The 26,846-nt window shown below is 47.3% G+C and overlaps 2 protein-coding genes across 7 annotated transcripts; one reads left to right on the top strand and one right to left on the bottom strand.

The window, feature by feature from the left end:
* Positions 1-1,020: 1,020 nt before the first annotated feature.
* Positions 1,021-10,035, top strand: b3galnt2 (beta-1,3-N-acetylgalactosaminyltransferase 2). Of its 2 annotated transcripts, XM_062464391.1 has the most exons (13): positions 1,021-1,286; positions 1,775-1,898; positions 2,263-2,363; positions 3,789-3,982; positions 5,756-5,851; positions 5,973-6,083; positions 6,186-6,264; positions 6,613-6,796; positions 8,019-8,144; positions 8,426-8,585; positions 8,725-8,781; positions 9,125-9,284; positions 9,346-10,035. In XM_062464391.1, the coding sequence occupies exons 1-12, from the start codon at positions 1,181-1,183 to the stop codon at positions 9,263-9,265; spliced, it is 1,479 nt and encodes a 492-aa protein (XP_062320375.1). In that variant the 5' UTR covers positions 1,021-1,180; the 3' UTR covers positions 9,266-9,284; positions 9,346-10,035. The 2 variants fall into 2 exon arrangements, with proteins under 2 accessions (XP_062320375.1, XP_062320374.1); XM_062464390.1 differs by having other exon boundaries at positions 9,125-10,035.
* A 4,097-nt stretch (positions 10,036-14,132) lies between these two features.
* Positions 14,133-26,575, bottom strand: ggps1 (geranylgeranyl diphosphate synthase 1). 5 transcript variants are annotated; one of them, XM_062464395.1, is made up of 6 exons: positions 26,151-26,325; positions 23,600-23,704; positions 22,318-22,388; positions 15,868-16,065; positions 15,136-15,717; positions 14,134-15,105 (listed from the first exon to the last, which is right to left on the bottom strand). In XM_062464395.1, the coding sequence occupies exons 2-6, from the start codon at positions 23,670-23,672 to the stop codon at positions 15,085-15,087; spliced, it is 945 nt and encodes a 314-aa protein (XP_062320379.1). In that variant the 5' UTR covers positions 23,673-23,704; positions 26,151-26,325; the 3' UTR covers positions 14,134-15,084. The 5 variants fall into 5 exon arrangements, with proteins under 5 accessions (XP_062320380.1, XP_062320379.1, XP_062320378.1 ...); XM_062464394.1 differs by lacking the exon at positions 26,151-26,325 and adding an exon at positions 26,553-26,575 and having other exon boundaries at positions 14,134-15,717; XM_062464392.1 differs by having other exon boundaries at positions 14,134-15,717; positions 26,151-26,327.
* Positions 26,576-26,846: the final 271 nt, after the last annotated feature.

Genomic DNA, 26,846 nt, shown 5'->3' with positions numbered 1-26,846 from the left:
ATGTGCAAATCAAGATCCATATGCTCTGTCTCCTCAGAAGAGGAGGACTAGACAGGCTCTATCCATGATTTGGGAAAGAGCAGATTTAATCATGAGAATGGTACAGGATCTCAGTATACTACAAAAACTATTAAATAATTAATATTGAAATTCAAACACCACCGAATTTGTTGGGTTTGAATTCACCTCTTTAAAATAGAAATATGTATTTAGTTAAATGTTTTTTTTAATCTGACTTTCTCTCAAAGTTTCAGAAATTCAAATAGAACAAGATTCAGGCTGCTCAATTTCGAATGGTGAAAAATTCTGATTGCAACATCCGTGAACCAAGGATAGGTAAGGCAATCGAGCCTGAATGCAATCGAACCATCTCACTTCTCCGAGAAGGGTCCATCTGCAGACCTCTCTCCTCAGGCCCCTCTCATCCAGGTGTAGCTGCAGGCAGTCATGCATGCAGATCAGTCATACAATCACAGCCTGGGTTCTGACGACAGAGGTCCGGTCTGAGGCAAGCAATACCTTGGTATCCCGGATGTGACAATCTGAATTTATTCGTCTCGAATTCTTTCGTCTCAATTTTTGGGATCTGAATTTTACTGTTCGAATTTGAGCAACATTATTATTATTTTTTTACATTGAAATAAATTAATATTTAAATTTTAAAGAGGTGAATTCAAACCAACAAATTCGGTGGTGTTTAAATGTCAATATTAATGATCAATAATGTCAGTATTCAATGCCTTTTACAATTCTAAACATGATGTCACTGATTTGCTTCCATCAACATTCTCAAAAAAATATCAATTTAGTTTGATTTACCTTGGACCACCTCCGTCCCGTCGAATTACTTGACCAAGTCTGTTGTTTTGGCTATACTCACTTTGCCGACCACGAGAGGAAAATCGAGTTGAAAAATAGTTTAATTCAGATCACAACGACGGAAAGGAGAATTAAAATAAATAGAACTTCATATCCCAGAAGGCAAAGCATTTCAACCGCTGCACTGCCATTGGCTGTGTACCCGCCATCATCATTTAACACAGGAGGCAGACATGAGACAGTCGGAGCAGAAATGTGTTTCAGCCTCACATTCAGTGTTCGGCTGCACGTGGGTAAGCCTCAGCGAACAGATCCGATGTCAACCTGTTAAACGCTGGGATCTTTACCAAGGAGTTTGTCCATGCGAAGCCTAGCCTTCCTTCTGCTCCCGTGTGGCGTCGCGGTCGTGGTGCACTTGTGGTTGGTAACAAATCGAGCTACCATCCCGTTGGATCCCAAAGATACTGGTACGGTTTCTCCCTCAGTCTCTGAACTTTTTTAATGCGTTATCTAACTTCTATGAATGCCCTGTACGAAATTATGTTTAGTAGAAGATGTTGAAGATTGCTGTCTGAATCCACACTATTCTTACTACATGCTCGTAATGGCATGCCGCTCTATCAGGTGCACAGGGGTTGGGCGTTGCTTGAGGTGTTGAGAGGACGGAAGTATGTTTTGTGAACATTGTCTCTGAACATCAAACCATGTTGGCGATTGCTTCTACATTTGTAACTTATGTGAATGAGAACCTTTATTATGATGCTTTCAGTGTTAAACTATGGTACAGTGTCGCGTGTGTATAAGCGGCGTTCTGTTTGATTTGGACTTTGTTACCATGGGGGTCAAATTCTCATGAATGCAACATTGCAGATTGAAGTAACTTAGTAATATTTTTTTTCAAAATGTCATTGTAGATTGAGGATCATATAAATAATAATATAATTTCTTGTGACAGATGAGTTGCCGGCCTATGAAGTTCTGGTGGGAGTGTTGTCCGCTCGACACCATCATGACCTCAGACAGGCGATAAGAGGCACGTGGGGGGGCTACGTCAGAGATCACCCTCGGCTCCAGCATCGGTGGGTTTATTACATCAAGTTATGTTTCACTATACCGAAAAATCTCTTGTATTTGTCCTAGTGGGGAGGGGGGGGGGGGTAGGGAGAGAATATTTTGGGATGGACAACAGCCTTCTTGCATCAATAAGTCATGACATTGCACTTGCTTAAGCTTGTATCTGGCAAATCGAAAGCCAAAGTCTGTCTGTGATGTGATGCACTTCATCACGATCAGGTGGCCTCTCTCCAACCTACGTAACCATGGTAACCGAGGATGAATAGCTAGATGAATGGGTGGATGAAAGGTTGAATGCCATGAAATCACATAATTTGAACCTTCGCTTGCATTCTGTTGCGTTCTTTTGTATTTTTTTTTTCATTTTAGGGTGGGGTTGAAGTTCATCATAGGTGAACATGGATGTCCCATTCCGGAGGAAGACAGGGAGGACCCCTACTCGTGTTCCCTGCTGAATCTCTCTCGCCCAGGTAACCCCATCTACGACAGCCCACTTAGAGGACTGCTTTGGGCTCTGTGCATGTACAGGGAACCTATGTGCTGTCTGGGAGACTACTGCGAGAATTCTTCAGGGGCTGTTGCAGAGAGCAGGGAATGGAGGAAAGAAAATGTTCAGAAGTGGAAAACAGGCTCATTCAAGCTCACCCACATCTCAAGGACACAGCTATTCAGATTGAGACCAAAGACCACGGTGGAAATAACTGTCTCTCGAGGCAACGGTTTTCTTCTACTAACTGACTTTCACTGACTGACTTGATGACTTGATTTGTCTGATTATTCTTGACAAATTTGGGGAATGAGGTATAGATCGACTCATTCTAGCCAATGAATTTCATTGTGAAAGAACGGTTTGCCTGCAGCCGTGTGTGATTCTGTTAATTATACATCGCTCCTGGGCCTCAACAACACACTCAGATGATTTTATTTATGGGATTGTGGCTTCCACTTCTCTGTTCACTTCGTCGCTCCGACATTTCTCTGTCCGTCTCCTACGTCCACCAGATGATTTGAGTCACGTAGCCAGAACCGATTCTCATACAAAACACTTGATAGTGCTGCGTTGTTAGCTGAAATGGGTGTTTTCCGACATTTGGCTTGGCAGTCACAGTGCTGTTATTTTCCCATCCAACTGCACAATGTTAATGGTTCTAAGTGTTGGCATGATTGGCCTCAGAAATAGACAGGCCAGAAAACCGGGTTTGGTGGCTGTTAAAGGCTTCATGTGATTGAGAGAGACGCATTAAAACAGCTGTTTTAAAACGCAATTATGCTTCTGACTCAGGATTCAGGTCAAAGCGCACGCTAAGTGGATTAATTGTCACAGAAGTATTTTTCTTTCCCCCCTCTTCTCCACGGGTTTGTTGGTTTTCATACGTGCGTGGCTAGACTACTGAATGTGTACGCTAATTAGCCTTTTGAATTCAAAACTCCAGGTAAAGCTAAATGTATCTTGATCACTCTTGCCTCCAGTTGCCACTAAAGTAGACATCTGCTATTGTAAACCTGACTCGGTTTGGAATATTTGGCCTTTAATTGGCTTTCGTCGGGGGATGAGAGAGAGTCGGACTTGTTAAAAGCCTGCTTCATTTTAACAGCCTTGTATTTTTCATGAATCTCCAGGGTAATAAACTGCTCTTTTCTAATTAAGAAACCCCTCTGACTACTTGAAGCTGCCCTCTGAGACAGCAGCCCCAAGAAGAAGAGTCTCAGTGCTGATGGTGCAGGTTATAAACCGCACGACCAAACGACTGCTTGGGTGAAACATCCATCCCGCCCCTCGTCTCAGACACAACCCCAGCGCTGCAAAGACGTAGTCAGCAATCCTTCGAGTCCCGCATGTATGAATGTTATGTCCTCCTTCACCACCCCCACCCCCCCTTGTGCCTCCCCTCCAGTGGCAGGGCTGGAGGTGGAGGTGGTGGGTGTGTCGGACCCCTCACTGCTGGCACCAGCTGGGGTGTCTGCTGTGACCCTGGACTTCAAGGTGCTCCACCCTGTGGTGATCACCAGGCTGGGGGTGTTTCCTGGTGGACCCGACCAGGAGATCCAGGGCAACATGACGGTGAAGCTGCTGCAGCTGGACCAGGAGGTAGGGCTCTGCAGGTGGACCAGGAGGTAGGGCTCTGTAGCAGGTGGACCAGGAGGTAGGGCTCTGTAGCAGGTGGACCAGGAGGTAGGGTTCTGTAGCAGGTGGACCAGGAGGTAGGGCTCTGCAGGTGGACCAGGAGGTAGGGCTCTGCAGGTGGACCAGGAGGTAGGGCTCTGCAGGTGGACCAGGAGGTAGGGCTCTGTAGCAGGTGGACCAGGAGGTAGGGCTCTGCAGGTGGACCAGGAGGTAGGGCTCTGTAGCAGGTGGACCAGGAGGTAGGGCTCTGCAGGTGGACCAGGAGGTAGGGCTCTGTAGCAGGTGGACCAGGAGGTAGGGCTCTGTAGCAGGTGGACCAGGAGGTAGGGCTCTGCAGGTGGACCAGGAGGTAGGGCTCTGCAGCAGGTGGACCAGGAGGTAGGGCTCTGCAGGTGGACCAGGAGGTAGGGCTCTGTAGCAGGTGGACCAGGAGGTAGGGCTCTGCAGGTGGACCAGGAGGTAGGGCTCTGCAGGTGGACCAGGAGGTAGGGCTCTGCAGGTGGACCAGGAGGTAGGGCTCTGCAGGTGGACCAGGAGGTAGGGCTCTGTAGCAGGTGGACCAGGAGGTAGGGCTCTGCAGGTGGACCAGGAGGTAGGGCTCTGTAGCTGGACCAGGAGGTAGGGCTCTGTAGCAGGTGGACCAGGAGGTAGGGCTCTGCAGGTGGACCAGGAGGTAGGGCTCTGCAGGTGGACCAGGAGGTAGGGCTCTGTAGCAGGTGGACCAGGAGGTAGGGCTCTGTAGCAGGTGGACCAGGAGGTAGGGCTCTGCAGGTGGACCAGGAGGTAGGGCTCTGCAGCAGGTGGACCAGGAGGTAGGGCTCTGCAGGTGGACCAGGAGGTAGGGCTCTGTAGCAGGTGGACCAGGAGGTAGGGCTCTGCAGGTGGACCAGGAGGTAGGGCTCTGTAGCAGGTGGACCAGGAGGTAGGGCTCTGCAGGTGGACCAGGAGGTAGGGCTCTGTAGCTGGACCAGGAGGTAGGGCTCTGTAGCAGGTGGACCAGGAGGTAGGGCTCTGCAGGTGGACCAGGAGGTAGGGCTCTGTAGCAGGTGGACCAGGAGGTAGGGCTCTGCCGGTGGACCAGGAGGTAGGGCTCTGCCGGTGGACCAGGAGGTAGGGCTCTGTAGCAGGTGGACCAGGAGGTAGGGCTCTGTAGCAGGTGGACCAGGAGGTAGGGCTCTGTAGCAGGTGGACCAGGAGGTAGGGCGGACCAGGAGGTAGGGTTCTGTAGCAGGTGGACCAGGAGGTAGGGCTCTGCGGGTGGACCAGGAGGTAGGGCTCTGTAGCAGGTGGACCAGGAGGTAGGGCTCTGTAGCAGGTGGACCAGGAGGTAGGGCTCTGTAGCAGGTGGACCAGGAGGTAGGGCTCTGCAGCAGGTGAACAGACAAAGATGCAGCCACTGAACTGAATGACCATGCTTGTCCTAGATACTCACTCAATGTGTTCATGTAGCAGAAACTTTCATCCAATTCCTCTTGATCTGCAGTCAAATACTCTAACCACCGAGCCATACCCTCCCCCCAAACCAGAGTTAATGTGTTACCTACAGAGAGTCTGTAGTGTCGATGCTGCCCCCTGTACTGTGGAATGACAAGCAGCTCTGGGTGGAAAGCTCCCATGCAGATGTGGTCTGAGGCACTGTTCATAGTCTAACTTACAGGAGGAGGAAATAGTTTGGTGTATTTGGCACCTTTGCTGGAAGGCGATGGTGATTTTCCTGACGGGATGTCTGTGTGACAGGAGGCCGTGGTGACAGCGCGCTTCAGTGGAGTTGGAAGTGGGATGATGGTGAAAGGGGTGTGGTATAAACCCGTGGAGCAGTTCATCCTACCCAAGGTGAATCTCACCCCAGCCTGCTCCCCCTCTCTCAGGCCCTAGCCTCTGTGGATGATAGTTATCCATTCTTTGTTGCCATTGTCCCTCATCTGCGTGACGTGCATGTGTCTGTCTGCTGCAGGGCTTTGAGGGGACGTTGGTCTGGGAGAGTCTGGACTCAGCTGGCCTGACCACCATCAACGCCTCCAAGGTCACGCTCAACAATGGAGGAGGGGTCCTGAAGTTCTCCTCTGTAAGTGTGAACACGCTGTGATGTTTGTTGTGATGCGCGTAGTGCATTCAAATGTTGCTGCATCATGCGCGTGTGTGTGTGTGTGTGTGTGTGTGTGTGCAGATTGCAGAGGGAATCTTGCCTCACAGAAGTGCGCTTGGCTTCCCTGGCTTGGCTGGAGGGTTTACATTCACGATCTATGGTGGGTCTAGTGACATATCACTTTCTAAGTTTTATAATCTTTCCGTCCCTTCTCTTTGTGAAACCCAGTCGTCATGTGAGATCTGGGGAGAAAGCTAAGGGAAGTGAACCAGAGAACATTGTACTCTTTGAAGTCTCATCAGATTAGCTTATCATATTAACTTATCTATTGTCGTCTAGGAAGTATGCTCGGTGGAAGAGATATTTCTCTCTACCCCTCATCTTTTTCAGTTTGTTTCTCTGTTCCTGTGAATGTTTCAAATTGTAAGATATTTCCCTCTCCCTTTCCTTCTCTATCATTTTCATTTATTTCTGTTAAAATATCAACTTTTCCTCTGGCCTGTGTCAGACGCGCAGGGCCTGTGTGAGCAGCTGGAGGGGAGAGCAGGGAGGCTGGAGAGGCAAGGCTCCCGGCTGAGACAGGAGGACGCGTCCCTGAAGCAGGAGAGTCTCCAGCACGGGGACGTGGTGTTTGTTGACGTGGTGGATACCTACAGGAACGTGCCGTCCAAACTTCTGCAGTTCTACAAGTGGTGGGTAGTTAGTAGAGCTTGTCTGGGTGGTGTGTAGTTAGTAGAGCTTGTCTGGGTGGTGGGTAGTTAGTAGAGCTTGTCTGGGTGGTGTGTAGTTAGTAGAGCTTGTCTGGGTGGTGGGTAGTTAGTAGAGCTTGTCTGGGTGGTGTGTAGTTAGTAGAGCTTGTCTGGGTGGTGGGTAGTTAGTAGAGCTTGTCTGGGTGGTGTGTAGTTAGTAGAGCTTGTCTGGGTGGTGGGTAGTTAGTAGAGCTTGTCTGGGTGGTGTGTAGTTAGTAGAGCTTGTCTGGGTGGTGGGTAGTTAGTAGAGCTTGTCTGGGTGGTGGGTAGTTAGTAGAGCTTGTCTGGGTGGTGGGTAGTTAGTAGAGCTTGTCTGGGTGGTGTGTAGTTAGTAGAGCTTGTCTGGGTGGTGGGTAGTTAGTAGAGCTTGTCTGGGTGGTGGGTAGTTAGTAGAGCTTGTCTGGGTGGTGTGTAGTTAGTAGAGCTTGTCTGGGTGGTGGGTAGTTAGTAGAGCTTGTCTGGGTGGTGGGTAGTTAGTAGAGCTTGTCTGGGTGGTGGGTAGTTAGTAGAGCTTGTCTGGGTGGTGTGTAGTTAGTAGAGCTTGTCTGGGTGGTGGGTAGTTAGTAGAGCTTGTCTGGGTGGTGTGTAGTTAGTAGAGCTTGTCTGGGTGGTGGGTAGTTAGTAGAGCTTGTCTGGGTGGTGTGTAGTTAGTAGAGCTTGTCTGGGTGGTGGGTAGTTAGTAGAGCTTGTCTGGGTGGTGGGTAGTTAGTAGAGCTTGTCTGGGTGGTGGGTAGTTAGTAGAGCTTGTCTGGGTGGTGGGTAGTTAGTAGAGCTTGTCTGGGTGGTGGGTAGTTAGTAGAGCTTGTCTGGGTGGTGGGTAGTTAGTAGAGCTTGTCTGGGTGGTGGGTTGTTAGTAGAGCTTGTCTGGGTGGTGGGTAGTTACTGGAGTTGTCCGGGTCCTCCCCAAAACCACCAGCTGAGAAGCAAGACTGAGAAAGCTGAATATTGCTGCTGTGATCATGATGGAGTCGATGGTTATAATGCCCCCCTCTCAGGTACAGAAGGGATGGATGCTAGTGTGCTGCTTCTCCTGAATTGTTCCAGTACACCCCTTCCCTTTAGCTTGACTGATACTTGACTGTAAGTCTTCACCGAAGCTCTCAGGAATCACTGTGGCTTCACCAGTTGAAGTTTTAATTAAGGTTGCAAATTCCCCCTTCGATAGGTCCGTGGGAAATGCTGACTTTAATCTGCTCCTGAAGACAGATGATGATTGTTATATCGATGTGGACACAGTATTAATGAAGATTGACCACAAGGGCTTGAAGAGGAGCAATTTTTGGTGGGGGAAGTAAGTAGACTTCTTGTGATATAGTTGACCTTTTTGTTGCGTAGTACTGCTTCGTTTTGATAGGCTTGCACACAACCTATAGACTGCCGAGCACTCGAAGCAGATGGACATGCTTGCTCTTTATTCTACCTGCAGAACTCCTTGTTCCCATTGTTCCTTTTTGATTTCTTCTTGAATTTTTTTAGGACCTAATTAATCCCAGAAAAGTGCTATCAACCAATTCAGTTGTCCGCGGTCCTGGGAAAGATCAAAGTCGTTTTACCCTGACATCTGTGACCCAGTTTCAGGCAGAGTTGGGCGGTGGACCGCATTGGGAAGTGGCAGGAACTGGAGTACCCCAGTCCAGCGTACCCTGCGTTCGCCTGTGGGTCCGGGTACGTGGTTTCCCAGGACCTGGTCCACTGGCTGGCAAGCAACGCAGAGAAACTCAAAGCGTACCAGGTACCCCACGAAGTTGCAGCCAAAGTTATTAAACATTAACCAACTTCTTGTGAAAAGCGAAAGGAAGGGTTTTCTGTTCTGACATGTTTGAGGTGAATTTGTCAGGCGTTTGATGTGTGTTCTTTGGATGTGTGTCCAGGGGGAAGATGTGAGCATGGGGATCTGGATGGCAGCTGTCGGCCCACAGAAACACCAGGTAAACAAACCACTGTGTCAGCCATCTTGTGAAACACCACTGTGGGGTTTGATGGTAAAACCTGGCCAATAAGAGCAAAATCTCCCAAACATCAAACTTAATTCAAAACGATTTAAAAATCTTAAATTGCTGTGTGTGCGGTGGACCAGATTTCAAGTGAAACATGAAAAACTTGACCTTGTGGGGCCCTTTTTATGGACCCCATAACCTCAAGTGCTTTTTTAAGGGGGTTTTAGGGTTAGAATTACAATTAGGGTTAGTGGTTAGAGAACACAATTTTGAATGGAAGTGAATGTTTGAGCCCCATTAGGATGGAAACCAAACGTGTGTGTGTGTGTTCCAGGACGCTGGCTGGCTGTGTGAGAAGGAGTGCTATGTGGACATGCTGTCGTCCCCACAGCACACGGCGGAGGAGCTACGTGACCTCTGGGGCAGGAAGCAGGCCTGTGGTGACCCCTGCAGCTGTCCCTGGGGTCACCTCTGACCTCTGGGGCAGGAAGCAGGTCTGTGGTGACCCCTGCAGCTGTCCCTGGGGTCACCTCTGACCTCTGGGGCAGGAAGCAGGCCTGTGGTGACCCCTGCAGCTGTCCCTGGGGTCACCTCTGACTCTGGGGTCATCGCTGACCCCGCTCTCCCTCAGTCCACCCCACACAGAGACCACACTCCGGCTGCTACCCACACCTGAACCACTAGACACTTGGCAACTGTTTTTGGAGGTGCTTGAAGAATTGTGATTGGGTTTTTTGTAGTGTTTATGGAGCAATGTCATCCAAGCTTTGCCTGTGAGCAGAGAGGGCGGTGTCGGTATGGGCTGGTGCAGATGCTGAAACGGGAAGCATGGTAATGGCTTCCATGCAGCAGCTACTGAAGAGGTCGGTGTTTTGAGGTTTCTGGTTGTGACGCTGACACTTGTAGTTGCTTTTATTTGTAAATTATTCTCTTGACTACGACAGTCTTCACAGTATTTGTAGAATACAAATCTGATCTAACACAAAGTTTGTGACAAAGCACTAACAACTTTCATTGTGAAAATAGTGTGGCCTTAATGTATTGTTAGAATACCAAATGTAAACATCTGTGATATAATGGAAGGTTTTTGGAGAATGATGAATTTATTTAGAATATTTAAATGAAAGTTAAATTGTGCAGAACATCAGGAGATTTGGACAGGATTTGAAATAAGTGCTGGTAGCACTTATTTTATGAAACACACCCAAGGTTTGTAAATAAAGATACCATCTAGAAACAAAAGGCTTGTTTTTTTTTTACTTTCACTGTTATCATCAGAGATGGGAAGTAACTAAGTACAAATACTTTGTTACTATATTAAATCGTTTTTTCTGGTATCAGTACTTTACTTGTTTTCTGACAACTTTTTTTAAACTTTAATTCCTACATTATCTTATCAGTTTCCTCTCCTTTTTGTGTGTGTGTGGGGAAAAGTTTTGAAAGGTTGACAAAATATAATTTTTTTTAAATGGGTGGGGGGACACATCATTGTATTGATTCGTCCTGATTGTACTGTTCTTTTTTTAGTAAGATTAACAGATGGTTCATCGTCTACATGCCAAAACACACCTGTTTGAAACCAACCGAAGAAACCCTGGGGATTGTTAAAAGGTAGCCTACCAGATATGACAACAGGCCTGTAAACACCAAGACGGCGAACAAGGGATGATTAAGATGACATTTTCAGCAACATTTTGCTTGCAAACAGCACAAAAGAGTGATGACTAAGCTACGGAATAAATTACATTTGTAAAATGTCTGCTTTGTGAAGAAAAGTTTCTCATATTGTCCAACTTTTTAATTTGAGTTGTTCTAACTGGGTACGGGTAAGCAATTTGTTTGAGCCTGACATTTGGGCGTGTTTTTCTCGCTTCCCTGCTATCCTTAGTCACCCTCCTCCATCCCCTCGTCTCGTCTTCCTGTGAACAGCATGATACTATCGTTTTCTAATCTATCCAAGTCTTCAACAGATAAGAAAAACAGTTTGCGTCTCATCAGCAATCACTGATTTGGCTTGGAAAGTCAGACTACTGACTTTGATGGCTTTCTTAATGTTACTTAGAAGTAGATAATTCTCACATGAAGGCTAAACGATAGTTTTAGGTCAAGATAAGTGATTCTGGACAGACAATACACATTTACGGTTGACATGTCCTACCGCCTGCCAGTAGACCCGTTCCAGCACCGGTATTATTTGTCTAACCTACGGTTTGGTGTGGTACCTTACCTTCCACCTCTCATTCCAGAGAGCAGCTAGCCTCCAGATCTGCAGACAGCAGAACAGCTCTCCCTTCCTGCTGTCTGTACAGTTATTCCACACATCTCAAACTTTACTTTTCTCAGAGTGGATTACATGGGGCTGTCAATCAACAGCCCTTCTCCAACCACCCCCTCCTCTTGCCAAAGGAGGAGGAAATCATTTATTCATGACACCCAGCATCCAAACCCAGCATCTCTGATTATGATTCATAGGCATGATGGGAGATATTATTAGGCACAGCCATGTCCTGGTGGAAATGCAACATTTTCATTCCCCAATTTGAGATCTCACCCACAGTTTTCTCATTACCATACTAACTACAATATCTTACTTTGCTGCCCCACATTTGCAAACATTTACTGCTATGAGTCGTTAGGATTTAAAGTCTGTTATCTGTAAGAGTAAAGATAGTGTCTGTAATCCTAGTGTGTTGGCCCACACAATGCTGACTAGCAGCATGGGGCAAAAACTAAACGTCAGTGACTTCATTAAAACGGTGACATTGTGCATTTACTTTGACGTATTTGAGCCATTAGGATCCATGTGATGAACTATTCATGTCCTAGTTTCTCTTGTTTAGCTTTACCAGCTGAAGAAACACCCCAGTACAGAATCTTAATTAAAAGAACATGATTAATTTGAGACTCAGTGGGGTACTTAACCCATGTAGCACTCAGATGTAATGAAAGAACCAGAGATGAAATATTGCCAAACCATTTATCAAACAGTCTATCCTGTCCTAATAATTACCTTTCTGAGGTATTACATCAATTTGCTCATATTTGGGGTGATGCGTTAATGATGAGCCCCTCAGAAACGACCTGATGTAACCTGCTGCAAAACCATAAAATATCCTCCTTACACTGGTTTAAATCATCAGCCAATCTGCTTGAATTAACGCCAAATTAGTCTCTCTGCTCATACATGTATTCATGTTCATCTTCAACAGTTTTGTGAACGATCAGTGTCTATAAAAGCACACCAAGATCACAACTACTTATTTTGGGAGTTGATCTGTCAGTGAGGTAAGAAGGCTTTGATCCAGAAGGGGGCGATGCCAGACACGAGTCACACATGAGACACACGGACAGGGATCGGGAGGCACGCTGTGTTATTGATAAATCCTTTCTCCTTTTTAAATTTTGACTACATTTTGTCATAATGATGATCCCTAACTTGGTAGGGACTGTCGAGCCTAACACTGTAGCTTGTTCAAAGGAACATTAGCCACCATGCAGTACAGTATTAACCACGTTCTTTCAGGGACTCCAGGCTTCAGAGTGACGTGCATGTCATGTGTTTAAACTTGTACAGTGATTAGCGCTTTGAGTGCATGAAAGGCGCATTACAAATACAATCTATTATTATTAATTTATTATTAATGTTGTTTCAACAGCTCTGGTACTGATGGACATGCTGCCAGGCTCCGTGGGACGTCTGATGTGTGGAGTGGACGATAGAGCCGGGGGGCCTTCTCCCTCAGCACTACACTGAGACGCTCTGTAGCTGGAGAACATCGCTCAACCCTGGAGAGAAAATATGAGAACCACGCCAGCTCTGGGGTGATTATCACAGGACAGTTCTGGGGTGATTATCACAGGACAAGTTCTGGGGTGATTATCACAGGACAGTTCTGGGGTGATTATCACAGGACAGTTCCGGGGTGATCATCACAGGACAGTTCTGGGGTGATCATCACAGGACAGTTCTGGGGTGATCATCACAGGACAGTTCTGGGGTGATCATCACAGGAAAGTTCTTACCTCAGCCACTTCACTTGCTCTTCGGTATAAAATGATTCTGCACTTAATGCCTTGTTTTAGTGGTTGTAAAGTTTTTTTCTTTTTTTTTCTTCAAGAGCCTCTGATAAATGTGTGTGCCTTCATGTTTCACAGCTGAATTTTCAAACACTTCAACAAGGAAGAGGTTTTTATGATTGGCATCTCCATAAAACCTTTACACTTTGGGCCTCCATGTTTGAATTCATTTAATTTTTGTGAAATAATCTAGTAAAAGTTACAGAGCAAGATTGTGGATCTTGGATGACACTCAATGTCAAGTTCCTCAGTGTTGACTCTTTACTCCAGGGGTCCCCAAACATGTTTCTGCGAGGGCCAGATCATTTTTCCTTTCTTTTAATGTGGAGCCGGGTCGGTCTATAACAGAAAATTAGATGGGCCGGAGCCATGGAGTCAACATTGGGGGGGACGAAATCTGCTGGGGAGTCTGAGGGTCCCGCCCTGAGAACTTAAAAAAAATATATATATTTGGTTGCCTGTCGTAGTGTAGCACATTTATATTTTATTCATATTTTTATATCAATATATTGGGGGGGGGGGGAATTTTGACCAGATTTAAATATTAACTTATGCGTATTAATCAGTGTAAACTTTTTTTTTTTAAGTCTCTGGCATTGTTCAGAGGGCCGATCCAAATGCGTTGGCAGGCTGTGGTTTGTGGAGCCCTGCTTTACTCAGTCATGTTTATTGTCATGAATACTGTAGTCTGGTCATGATTAAAGCATTGTAATGGCTCTCAACAGCTAATACCAGATCCATCCATATGCCTTTAGTCTAACAGTGATGAACCATCGCCCAAAACATCAACAATGTTTCCTAAAATAGAAGAGCCCTGTGCGGAGGTCATCAGCTGTTAAAAAGCAGAGTGTGTAAGACAAACCAGGAGCTGGCTCAAAGCTCCATAACAGTTCAGGTGTCCGTGTGTGTCCGTGTGTGTGTGTGTCCGTGTGTGTGTGTGAAACTCACTTGTCAGCTGGGCCTGCATGTACACACAGTCCAACATGTGATGTCTAGTTGACAGCTAGAGAACGTCTGAACCCAGAGTTTCCAATAACTGTACAAATGTCCAGCTCACAAAGCACTTCTCAGGTCATTTAAAGATCGTCCAGAGCGTTGTGTGGAGAGGAAACTACTGGTTTGTGATTGCCAAGTCTGTCTGGCAGACATTTGTCTGCATCCACAACAGAACTACTGTAGTTAGAGTACAGTTTGTTACTGCCATTGACAGTTACAGCAAACATAAGTGATGCATTTGCAAACTTGGATCATATACATTTTTGTTCACAACAAAACTTTTCATGATAGAGGATTTTATTGAGCAAATTCACATATAACATTTTGCAGTATTAATTTATATAAAAAGGTAATAAAAGACTTTATAATCATAGTTCCTGTAAGCATCGTTTCAGTCTCCACCCTGCAGGACACACAACACTTCACATACGAGGATCTCCCACAGAAGAGACTGGATTCATGTGCCGCTCAGACACATCAGTTGAGGGCATCCATTCATTTTCACAATAATCCACATGCACTTTAATGCGTCTCAAACAATTACTTTTTTACATCAATTGCACTGTGGAAGTTTCTGTAGAGACTAGTGCTCACCCTGGTCTTACCCTGAAATGCCATGTCATTTTATCTGGAGTTTCTATATCCATAAGGACATTGTTAACACCCTTACAATAATAAATCTTAAGTACACCGGTTACACAACTGCTTGGTTTGAAGCACAGCAGACATGACAACAGACAGGTCACCTGACAGGAACATGGTTGTGTATCTCAGAGCTGTGAAGCGATCTGGAGAGCTGCTGAGGGTTAGGGTGTCGAGCACTTGGTCTGGGTTATGAGGCGGGAACTGTGTGAATGATGATAAATGCTATGAAAAAGGGATATCCACCCTTGCAGGGAAATCCGTCATGCTTTTCTCCTCCGTTCACAGCCCTGCTGGGTTGGTATTCCACACTTCAGTCTGTTGCCATGCATGGAAACAATGCTGTGTTTTTCTGCAAGTGGGGGGTAATCTTTTCCACATAAGAGGTGCCTACAACTTGGCACTCAATGTTTTCTGGAGTAATAGGAGTGGAGCCTGCCAGCTCCTCTGTTGATGCATTGCTCTGTAAAGGTCACAGGGAGTGTTGGCTGGCTCCAGATGGATGCAGCCCTGGCGTGTACCTGCCCTGGGATTATACATGAGGGTGAGCTTGTGTGGTAGTAGCAGGTTTATGTGAGGTCAGTGATTCTCCGGGCTGCTCTTCAGCCCGGCCCCAGCCCCGGCCTCGACCCCAGCCCTGGCCCCAGCCCCGGCCTCAGGCTCCTGGTACATCATACTCAGGTGCTTGATCAGACTCTCTAGCTCGGGGTTCCCCCCCAGGTCGGCGATGAGGCGGTAAGCCTCGGCCTCCAGGCTGCGCAGGGTCTGCCTGGTGTAGGAGAAGGAGCCTACCTTCTCCAGGTAGTCCACGCAGTAGCGCTTGATGTCCATGTTCTCCGTGCGCTGCCGCAGGATGTTCTGTACCTGCGTGCTCTCAGGCCGCGACCAGATGGCGTGGATGGTGGGGAAGGAGAACTTGCCCTCCGTCAGGTCCTCGCAGAAGCTCTTGTTCTCGCTGTACTCGCGAGAGTTCAGGTTGGCATAGTCGTCGCGGATCTGGAAGAGGAGCCCCAGGGTGTCCAGCAGGGGTTTGAGGTCACGCTGCCAGGATGAGAACAGCTGCATGAGGCCCACGGCCAGGCCGAACAGACCCCCGGTCTTCTGAAGGACCATGGTGCGGTATTCCTGCTCGCTGGGGCAGGTGTAGGTGTCCCTCCAGTGGATGTCCAGACCCTGGCCTCGGTGCAGCTCCAACAGCTGTCTGGTGAACACCTGGAGACACAGGTAGATACCCCATCCCGAGGGAAGGTTAGGCTCCCAGTAGCTTACATGACACCAATACACACAAGGATATAATAGCAAAAGCACAAGAATGACAAATGAAATAAAAACATTGCAGTGAAATGTCAAATAAATATCCACCTTGACGGCTTCGGGGTGCTGTAGGGTGAGCACCTTCTCCAGACCCAGGATGTAGACGTAGTTGGCGGAGTTGATGACGGAGGGGACGCCGTAGATGCTGTGGGCCACAGGGAAGCCCCGACGCAGCTTGGAACCATCCTCGATGTCATCAATCAGCAGACTGGCGTTGTGGAGCATCTCCGTCACCTCGATGATCACCTGCAGGGAGGGGAATACTGACACATCACATTCACATCTTTACTGGACTGACTTAACACCTAATAAAACCAAGGACGTGGGTCTGTAAAATAGATGACTTTTAAAGTGGCCCTTAAGCTTTGCCTAGAGAATGATTATGCAAATTCTAGATGCATCATTAAACAAACTGGGTTCAGAACAGACATATTCCATGTTTCCCAGCACAGACCCGGAGCACCCAGCCTGTGATCCTTCTGAGCCTGTTGGCTGCTGCGATGCATGTCTTCACCAGAGGAGGGCGCCAGGTGAGCAGGCTGCCTCAGGAGGGAGGGGCCTGGTGCTGACAGCAGATCTCAGTAGATGTAGGCTGGATAGGCTGACTGGTCTTCACCCAGACACCGTCTAAGATGAACCAGTCTTAACCTAAACCCACCTTGTGGTTGCAGGGGTCAGCTAACCTGCTGTAGGTGAGTCAGACTGACTTCCCCAGACAAACTGCTTTGCTGCCTAGACCGACAGACAGACAGACAGGCAGGCAGGCAGACGGACAGACAGGGCGGACAGACAGGCAGACAGACAGGCAGGCAGACGGACAGACAGGGCGGACAGGCAGACAGACAGGCAGGCAGGCCGGCAGGGCGGACAGGCAGGCAGGCAGACAGGGCGGACAGGCAGACAGACAGACAGACAGGCAGGCAGGCAGGCAGACAGGGCGGACAGACAGGCAGGCAGACAGGCAGACAGGGCGGACAGGCAGGCAGGCAGACAGACAGGGCGGACAGGCAGACAGGCAGGCAGACGGACAGACAGGGCGGACAGACAGGCAGGCAGACAGACAGGCAGACAGGCAGAAAGACAGGGCGGACAGACAGGCAGGCAGACGGACAGACAGGGCGGACAGACAGGCAGGCAGACGGACAGACAGGGCGGACAGACAGGGCGGACAGACAGATAGGGCGGACAGACAGACAGGGCGGACAGACAGGCAGGCAGGCGGACAGAGAGACAGGGCGGACAGACAGACAGGCAGACAGGGCGGACAGACAGAGACAGGGCGGACAGACAGACAGGCAGACAGGGCGGACAGACAGAGACAGGGCGGACAGACAGACAGGCAGACAGACAGGGCGGACAGACAGACAGACAGGCAGACAGGGCGGACAGACAGACAGGCAGACAGGGCGGACAGACAGACAGAGACAGGGCGGACAGACAGACAGACAGAGACAGGGCGGACAGACAGACAGGCAGGCAGACAGGTCGGACAGACAGACAGACAGGCAGGCAGAGAGGCAGCCAGGCAGGCAGACAGGGCAGAGACAGACGGACAGTGCTCAGCCAGCATATGGTGGGGATGACCGGGGGCTGTTATGAGACGTAGTAACGTTAGGATAATTAACCATGACACTCCAGTGCTCACATGACACTCCAGCGCTCAGGGCACTTTCTCGGGGAGGGGGGGGGGGGGGGGGGGGGGTGTAGTGGCCACAGGCCTGCTGTGTCAGCATGTTCAGACAGCCTGACCCACAACTGACACCCCCCCCCCCCCCCTCCACAGACACACACACACACAGGTTCTACCATCAGAGTGGCTAGCCCAGAACTCGGCAGCATTGTCGAACACGTCCTTCAATCCTAACTAGCTTTGTTGCTGTGTATTTCTGTCTAGTACTACAGCAGGCCAAACTACAGCGTTGGAAGCTAGGAGACCTGCTCTGATCTCAACCCAGACACACTCTCACAGCCAGGGGGCGCACCACCTAGGAGAACAGCTACAGGCACAACAGGAAGAGACGGAATGTGTTCTGGGGCAAGGCTGCAATGTGACAGAGCCAACTGTTTACTTTTAGTTTGTTTGATAAAGCGCTGCTGTGCTGCGAGTCAGCCAGTCAGTCAGTCAGCCAGGTGTTTGTGCTCCAGACCTGTGAGGACTGGCTGGTGTGTGCTGGCAGGAGGGGTGTCATGGCACGGGCTGGGGATGATTTAGAGGACAAGTGGCGTGCCTGGGTAATGAAAGCTGTATGTGTGTGTGTATGGTGTGTGTGTGTGTGTGTGTGGGGCTGGGAGCACAAAGACAGTCTCTGAAGGCCGGGCAGGAGGCCGAGGCCCTGGCCGTCCGGACGTTCATCCTCCAAACACAATCTTTCCCCCTGCAGCTCCCTGCCACCACAACACGCACACACACACACACACACACACACGTTCGTACACACACACTACACACACACCCCTCCCAAACACAGACACAACACCCCCCACACATGCACTACCCACACGGCTATGGCAGATCTACTACATAAAAACCTTCCAGTCAATACAGAAGAGCTGCCAACAGCAGGACGGGGGATGAATCTCAACAGTTTTTATTGCTGCCTTGGGATGAGATTATTTTCAGTACACGCATTCGAACGAGAAGCTTAGAGTTCCAAGTCCCTGTCAGATGAGAATAGACATGGGAGACAGAAATAATCACATTTACAACATAGCCCCCCTGTAACAATAACTAAAAACATCTCCAGAAACGACTTAACTACCAAACAGAGAGACAGAGAGAGCCTAGTTTCTCTGGAGTGGCTCCCCTCCTGCAGGCGTGATGGAGAGGCTGCAGGCCTCCGTGTCTCCCTCCTACTTCATTGATTACTGAAGGTTATTGGCTGGGTAATTCAGTCATATTTGCCAAGCTAACAATCAGTTCTCCATTAGGAGACCAAAGGCCTCTCCAGACTGAGTAGTAAGAGCTTCAGAGATACTGACTCATATACTGAGAACCCCCAAAAACATCAAAACTAAAGTACAGGCTTGTTTATAGCATCAGCCTATTTCACTTGCAAGTGATTCTTTGGTGGCTGAATGAATCCCTGAAGGCATTACCGAACACATGAGGAATCTTTTAGGATGCTCCTCCTTCTCTGGGCATCCTTATTAAAAAAACAGCTAGAGCTTAAACCTTGGACAGGCCTGGAACTAGCCCCTAGACCAGCCACACACCCAGGACAGGTCTAGAGAGGAGGAGAGAGGGGGAGCGAGACAGAGAGGAGGAGAGAGACAGAGAGGGGGAGAGAAGCAGAGAGGAGGAGAAAGGAGGGGAGAGAGACAGGAGGGGGAGAGAGACAGAGAGGAGGAGAGAGACAGAGAGGAGGAGAGGAGAGAGAGGAGGATGAGAGACAGACAGAGAGGAGGAGAGAGGGAGAGAGGTGGAGAGAGGGAGAGAGGTGGAGAGAGAGGAGGAGAGAGAGAGGAGGAGAGGGAGGGAGAGAGGAGGGGAGAGGGAGAGAGGTGGAGAGGGAGAGAGGTGGAGGGAGAGAGGTGGAGAGAGAGGAGGAGAGAGACAGAGAGGTGGAGAGAGGGATAGGAGGAGAGGGAGAGAGGTGGAGAGAGACAGAGAGGAGGAGGAGGAGAGAGGGAGAGAGACAGAGAAGTGGAGAGAGAGAGGAGGAGAGAGACAGAGAGGGGGAGAGAGGGAAAGGAGGAGAGGGAGAGAGGTGGAGAGAGACAGAGAGGAGGAGAGAGGGAGAGGAGGAGAGAGGGAGAGGAGGAGAGAGACAGAGAAGTGGAGAGAGAGAGGAGGAGAGAGACAGAGAGGGGGAGAGAGACAGAGAGGTGGAGAGAGACAGAGAGGTGGAGAGAGACAGAGAGGTGGAGAGAGAGAGGAGAGAGACAGAGAGGTGGAGAGAGAGGAGGAGAGAGACAGAGAGGGGGAGAGAGACAGAGAGGGGGAGAGAGAGGAGGAGAGAGACAGAGAGGAGGAGAGACAGAAAGGGGGAGAGAGAGGAGGAGAGAGGGAGAGAGGTGGAGAGAGGGGGTCACCGTAGAGCAGCAGCAGCTGATGGAAGGTCCCCAAGTTGCTCGGCCACGTAAGAGCAGGGCAGCCGGGAAGCCCGGGAGCAGGGCCCCAGATGTGCCGTGTGATCAGAGAAAGGATGCCCAGATGATTTAGACACGGGCGACACAGTCGCTGCCTGTTTCCTCGGGCACCGTTTCCAAGGCGGCGACTTCCTGGCAGGCTGTTGTTAATGATGACAGCGAGTGTGCTCAGTCTGGATGATGGGTTCAGCGAGAGTTTACGACCAAATAAACCACACAGCAGCAGCAGACGAAGAGAGAGAGGTAGAGAGCGGTAGAGAGCGGTAGAGAGCGGTAGAGAGCGAGTGAATAAATAGAGAAGGCAGTGCTTGTTTGATATGGAAGTCAAGCTACTGTATGTACTGAATAATTGCTTGGCTGTTTGAGGAGGAGTAGACTGGTGTGTGGTGCCTTCTACAAGCTCACAGGTTATCCACTCAGACAGGAGAGAGTGGGCGAGTCACCTTTAGGGTCACCTGAGCTGGAGGCTGTGCGTCTGAAGATGCAAGCTATACTGACTACACATCAATCTGAGATGGGTATTAGCAAAGATCTTAGAGCCTAGATCCTACGTGAAGGCAGCATAGAACTACCTGGAAGGACAGGCGTTAACTTACACACAAGTTCTCCAGCCACAGAGAGGACACTGCTGTGTACTCTGGGACCAGTGCAGCTATGTACTCTGGGACCAGTGCAGCTAGGTACTCTAAGACAGACCTATTGAACAGCCGACTTAATGCAACCTGACAGGCTCAGTACCAGTACATCATGCTAGCAAGGGCAGCTGATTTACAAAGACAAGATTAGCCTGTCTTTATCAGAAGATAAGAGGGCTGGTTTAGCAACCAGAATGGTAACGCTGTCAGTCCAGAGGTCAGAAACTTGTCTTCTGGGGGATTAATAGACAGAGTATTCAGCAAATGTAGATCAACGGTTCTTTGTTTTCTAACTTGAATTCACAGGAGACATGTACAGTAAGCTGAAGACCCCCATCTTCCTGGTCTTCCATGTTCTGATAGTGGGATTCTTCCATGTTCTGATAGTGGGATTCTTCCATGTTCTGATAGTGGGATTCTTCCATGTTCTGATAGTGGGATTCTTCCATGTTCTGATAGTGGGATTCTTGTATGACATGAGACAGGATTTCTGCTGTCTCTTTTGTCCTTCTCGCAACTCACAGTCCACAGATTTCTCTCAGATTCTCTTAAGAATGCCATTACAAGAACAGAATCATGTGTATAATTTGAGGCCATCTGGACTCACATGGCACTCTTGCTTTCACTCTCTCCAGTAACACTACACCACTCCGAGGCACCAACTCAATTTGGGGGAGCTGCACTCTGGAAATGGCCTACAGTGAGATGGGTTAAGTGCCAAAATCCATTAGAATTGATTTTTTTTGACAGAAAAGAAGAATAGGAGTGCGGAGGTGGAGAGGGCAGGAGAAAGATGTCTTTCTACTAAAGCGAAAGATTGTGTACACACTATGAATGTTGAAAGGTCAGACATAAAACCCGACCAGAGGCTGTGAGAATTATTCTAGACCCTTCTGGACTACAGAAAGGTAGAGGGAAGCAGAAAAGCTATTGCTTCCTGCAACACAGACTGCTGTTGTGTTCCAGGCGGCTCACATAACTGGTGTTTTATGTTTGCCAGCTCTGCAGTATGCTGACGAAAAGTTATTACTTCCCACTCTGGTCACATGACCAGTCTGGAGGCATGTCACATGACTACATGTAGGCATGCGGAAGTAAACTAGACATGGGAATGGACAGAAAATGTGTCTGAATATTTCCCTCTCAGACGGTGAGACAACAGAAGACTGCCAGTAATCACACTCTGAAGTTTGAAAATAAAGCAACTGCTTCAAATAACCAAAAATTAATTTAGCGAATATATAGCCAAACAAAGTACAACAGGAAAAGACGTCGTTTGGTGGTAACATAAATACATGCTCATGCTTTGCCAGCTCATGTCATTACAAGGTCTGAAAAAACAATGAATCAGACTATAGACCCTTTTATAAATCTTTGAGAAAAGATTTGATTCAAATACTAAACTATTCAGTTAGTCAACAGGCAAGAGCAGAACTTGTTGAATCAATAAGTCAGTCTTCAAAGGAAGCCGCAAGACATTTATAGCCCTCATTCATTTCAGTCATCTGCTTGTTGGAGAGCATAACTGAGGATTGCCCTACATAGTGATGTTAGACCCTAGTACTCAAGGCTCTAGGGCCATTCCACATCACCCCCCCCACACATTTGTCACTTCACTGAACCCCCATGTCAGATAGAAATGCAAAACAGGCCAATAATTCCTTAAGAACACCAAACACAGGAACGCCTCAGACAACAATGTATTCTTCAAACAACGCTAAGAACATCAACTTATTCAATATTTCTAGGTGGGAAGCAAGTCAATCTAACTTACCTGGAGCTTGTCATCTGGTACATTGAGCCAGTGGTTAAATGCTTGGGAAAGTTTCGTCCTAACTTGCTTTCCTGAAAAGATGAAAAATAACCAGAGACAAGAGGAGATGAGTTTAACAGACATTTATACTCGCAGTACAAAACCAAAGGACAATCTCTGCCTTAGAACTTCTCTCCACTGCCAACAGTCAAAGCCTTACATCTGTAACACAGCAGCATGGACAGAGAAGTAATACTAGCTACTCGTTGCGTCTGAAAACTGGTTAGTATTCATATCATCAGTCCCCTGAGGATTTAAATGAAAAACATTTGTGGATAAAGCACACAGACTTCGCGCTCAAAATGATACCCTGCCATTTGCCTATGTCCACCCACACGAGATTAGTATCAAACTGTAAAAGACTGAGGGGAAAGGACGTAATACTTCAACAGAGTGAGGAGAAGACTCTTAGATGTTCCAGACACATCGTAAGGAGTCAGAGCAGTATGGATGATGCCAGGCCCAGTCAGAGGTTGCCAAGCTATACTGAAGAAATATCCATTTAAACAGTTAAAAACTAAAATATTGTTTGAAACCCATCAGAGCTTTCTGGAGACATGCCCAGCTGTTCATCCAGCTGATACGATGACTCAGAGAAACTTTAAGGGCATAAGGATGAATGTTTGCTAGTCACTAAAGAACCTACAAATCAGAAATACTAGAATGTCATAATGTCCCAAGAAACATTGTGTTGGGCACAAATATCCAGCACATATAGCTCATGCACTGATGAGGGTATTTGATGCAGGTTAACTAGTAGATAACAGTTGTGCAATTATAATAAAGTGGCTCCAAAGAAGAGCAAATTGTGTTGCCTACTGAGCTCCTCAGTGGTCTTATGTACAGGGAAAGATTAATCAAATTTACTCCGGGAAAAAAAGTGGGTCGCATAACATTATGGCCTCTTCGTGTTCTTCGGAAGGGAAAACGCTTCCTGCGCCCTCTAGAGAGGTGCGTTTTAAGAGACAAAGCCTTTCAGAGACCAGAAAACATCTCAGAGTTTCCTATTCAATTCATAGCATCTATGCAAGAGTAGCAGGTAAGGCTATCAAATAAATTATTCAAAGGCTTAGAAACATTTTACATGGCAGAGAAATACAGAGATGGAAATCTGCTTTCCATGCTTGCCGTGAAAGTGCCAACAGCAGATGGACATAGTAGGAAGAACACACATTTATGTCAAAATCACATGAGAGATTTGTGCAAAAGAGCACCATTCAAGGATGCCATTTAATGTATTTACCTGGCAGCTGCAGCAAGTACTTGTATGGTTCCAGAAGAATCCGCTCAGAGGAAAGTTCCTTGACATCATCCATTTCTAGCCGTCTCTACAAGTTAGTTGAACCTGCTGGATGAAAGATCTATAATTAAACACTACTTTTACCCCTTTTCTACCAACGCATTTTGGCTGCTGGTACGGAGGCAGTGCTTAATCTCGAACCAGTTCTTTGCTTTTCGACAGCATAGGAACCGTTTAAGAACCCGAAAAACTGGTTCCAATTTAGCCCCAAAAGAGAGCTGGACTAGAAGTAAGAACCGCGAGAGAACCGGTTATGTCAAGGGGGTTACCATGACAATATGACCAACAGAAACTACCGGCAGTACACCGGCATAGCTGGCTGTACTAGGAGCATACAATATGGACTTTAAAACAAACCAGCAGTGGTCCGTGGAGGAAACATGTTTTCCTTGCCCTCTGGTCCTCGACAGAGGTGCAGAGCAAATTAGAGGGAGCTTCGCGAACAAACCTATATTACAAAAGGGGTGTGTGCGCGTGGGGAGGGCTCATTTCCTGTTCATTCAGTTCCATAGTGCCAGCTCAACGTAGTTCAAACTATCAATAGCAATCAATCTACGCAAACGTCGCAAGCAATCTTCCGTATCCTCAATCATTATTGCATAGATGGAGCAGACTAGAGCATCGTGTTCGGCCTTTATCGTTCGGTTTTAAATGACTCAACTTCCACATTTACAGAGACTTAACCCTTGTATTATCTTCGGGTCATTCTGACCCATCAGTCATTGTGACCCACCGTTGTATTGCAACAACTTTACCACATACAACAACAAAATGAAGCATTTTATTTTAACCGTTTCAGACCCCCCACATTGCAAAGGTTAAAAGAAAATTATTTGTATTTGTTTTTGTATTGGGTAAAATTGGGTAAACACAACGATGGTTCGTTATGAACCTTTGGGTCATGTGACACAAAGGCAGCACAAGGGTTAAGTAAAAAAATGCAGCATGGAAGAGTGAAGCCATACAAGCAAAGATGACAAGTTGGTTAGAATTAGGAAATGTTTATTGTGGACCAACAGAATCGAGTATTCAGCCATGTATTAACCCTCGTGCTGCCTTCGGGTCACATGACCCAAAGGTTCATAACGAACCATCATTGTGTTTACCCAATTTTACCCAATACAAAACCAAATAAAAATACTTTTCTTTTAACCTTCGCAATGTGGGGGGTCTGAGACAGCCCGACGGTTAAAAGAAAATGCTTCACTTTGTTTTTGTATGCGGTAAAGTTGTCGCAATACGACGGTGGGTCACAATGACTGATGGGTCAGAACGACCCGAGGAGAACACAAGGGTTAATTTGATACAGCTTGCTTACTACAAATCAGGCCTGGACTGGTAATCTGGCAGACTGACTTTTTTTTCCTTATGAACTTCATATTGGCCAACAACCGGCACATAAAGCAGGGACAGTGGCCCATTGGTTCATTTTCCATACTGACACTGGGCTGGCCCAATCACATCTTTGAACAGTAGGGGTGGGAATCTTTTGGTATCTCACGATTCGATTCTTGGGGTCGAGATTCAATTAAAAACCGATTCACGATTTTTTCCATTTTTAATCAAATTTCGATTCAATATATGCTTACATTTGATTCAAGTTTGCTGTTTAGTGTTAATAGTTTCTATTTGACTGTGATAGGCAGTTAAGTGTTGAATTAAGTAAGTAAGTTGAATTTGTGAATCGATGTGAATCCCTAGAAGACTGAATCGCGATTCATATGTGAATCGATTTTTTCCCCCGCCCCTACTTAACAGGCTCCACCCCTCCCCCTCTTGTTTCTTGTGTCAGATGCAGTGGCTCAGAGTCCGACCGATTGAGGTGGGCTTGTCTGAGCAAAAATGCCAGGGCAATTTTTTTTTGTCCCAGTCCAGCCCTGCTACAAATATCGTTCTTGTAATCCCATAAAAGTACTATTGAAAGCTACATGCTAGCTCTTCTTCTGTGGAAAAGCACTGCAGAAGTTGGAAACAACTCATGCGACACCTGCTGTAGCCTACCCCATCCCCAAAAAAAGGAATATATCGTGATATATATAGCCTACCGTTACCGTCCGTTCTACACAATTATACCGTGATATACATTTAAGGACATAGCTACTGCCCAGCCCTACAGGGTATTACTCAAGCTAAACTGCAGTAGCAAATTGAGTTGCCACTCACGTGGCTAGACTCATTTGCTTATGTAGGTGTTTGACTAACATTTTTAAGTTCAATTTTTCTTTTATTCTATTTTTGTTTGGGGGGGGGGGGGGCATTGTAGAGGCAATACCATAGCTCCGCCCATTTCTGGGAGCTCGAGCTAGCTACTTGGATACTCCACTTCCGTTTTCAAATGTACCTAGCATGCTAGCTAACTAGCCAATTTCCAACAGAAACAGAAAGCAGGTCTTTAGCTAGCTAACTGGTTAGCTAGCAAATTAACGCCATTCCATACCATTTATTCACAGATGACAAACATTCACATGAAGATAATTGATCTGATATGACTTACGTATTTGGTGTAAAATAACTGTCCTAAAATCAACTGTCTTTACATTCTTCAGGCCATAACATTGTTGGGATGTGATGAGTCGGCGAGACGTAAAGCTAGGATGACCAGGTCGAAATACAATGCTGCTCGCTCTAGTCAACGACTGTGCGCCATGGCTTCCTCACAGAGCAAGCGCAAAAGTGGGTGGGGAACCGAACATTGGGTCTGCACGTTTGTTTGTACAGGAACGCACAGCCCGTGATTAGGGGGGCAGCATTTTCGTTCCATATTTGTCGTCCAAAAGAGTTCCTAGTACAAATACGATTTACGCACAAAGTACTCAATATATTTCAAGATAAAAAATATTTTAAACCAGATATACTCCACTTCTATACTTTCTGACGTGACACTAGTTGTCCTTACTTTCTCTGGTTTCCATCGCCGCTTACTTACCTGAAGCGTACTCTGGAATGAAAACGAATCGTAACTATTTTAGGCGTTCCCATCACGTGGAGAATTTTGGGAGTTGCAGTTTAGCGGCAAGTATGATCTCCTCTGAATGTATGCCTCGTGAAGTCTGTATGACTACATTTCCCAACTACCCCTCAATTCGGCGTTTCCATGTCGTCATTAAAATGTTAGGATTTTATTTTTTTCAAGACCAACCAATAATATCGAGTATTGGGCGTTCACTCTAACGAGTTATCCAATGGAAAA

This window comes from Osmerus eperlanus, chromosome 6 (genome assembly GCF_963692335.1).
Source record: "Osmerus eperlanus chromosome 6, fOsmEpe2.1, whole genome shotgun sequence".
In the NCBI taxonomy this organism is placed as follows: domain Eukaryota; kingdom Metazoa; phylum Chordata; class Actinopteri; order Osmeriformes; family Osmeridae; genus Osmerus; species Osmerus eperlanus.
The sequence above is the reverse complement of the archived record's forward strand: the minus strand, read 5'-3'. Positions and strand labels throughout refer to the sequence as shown.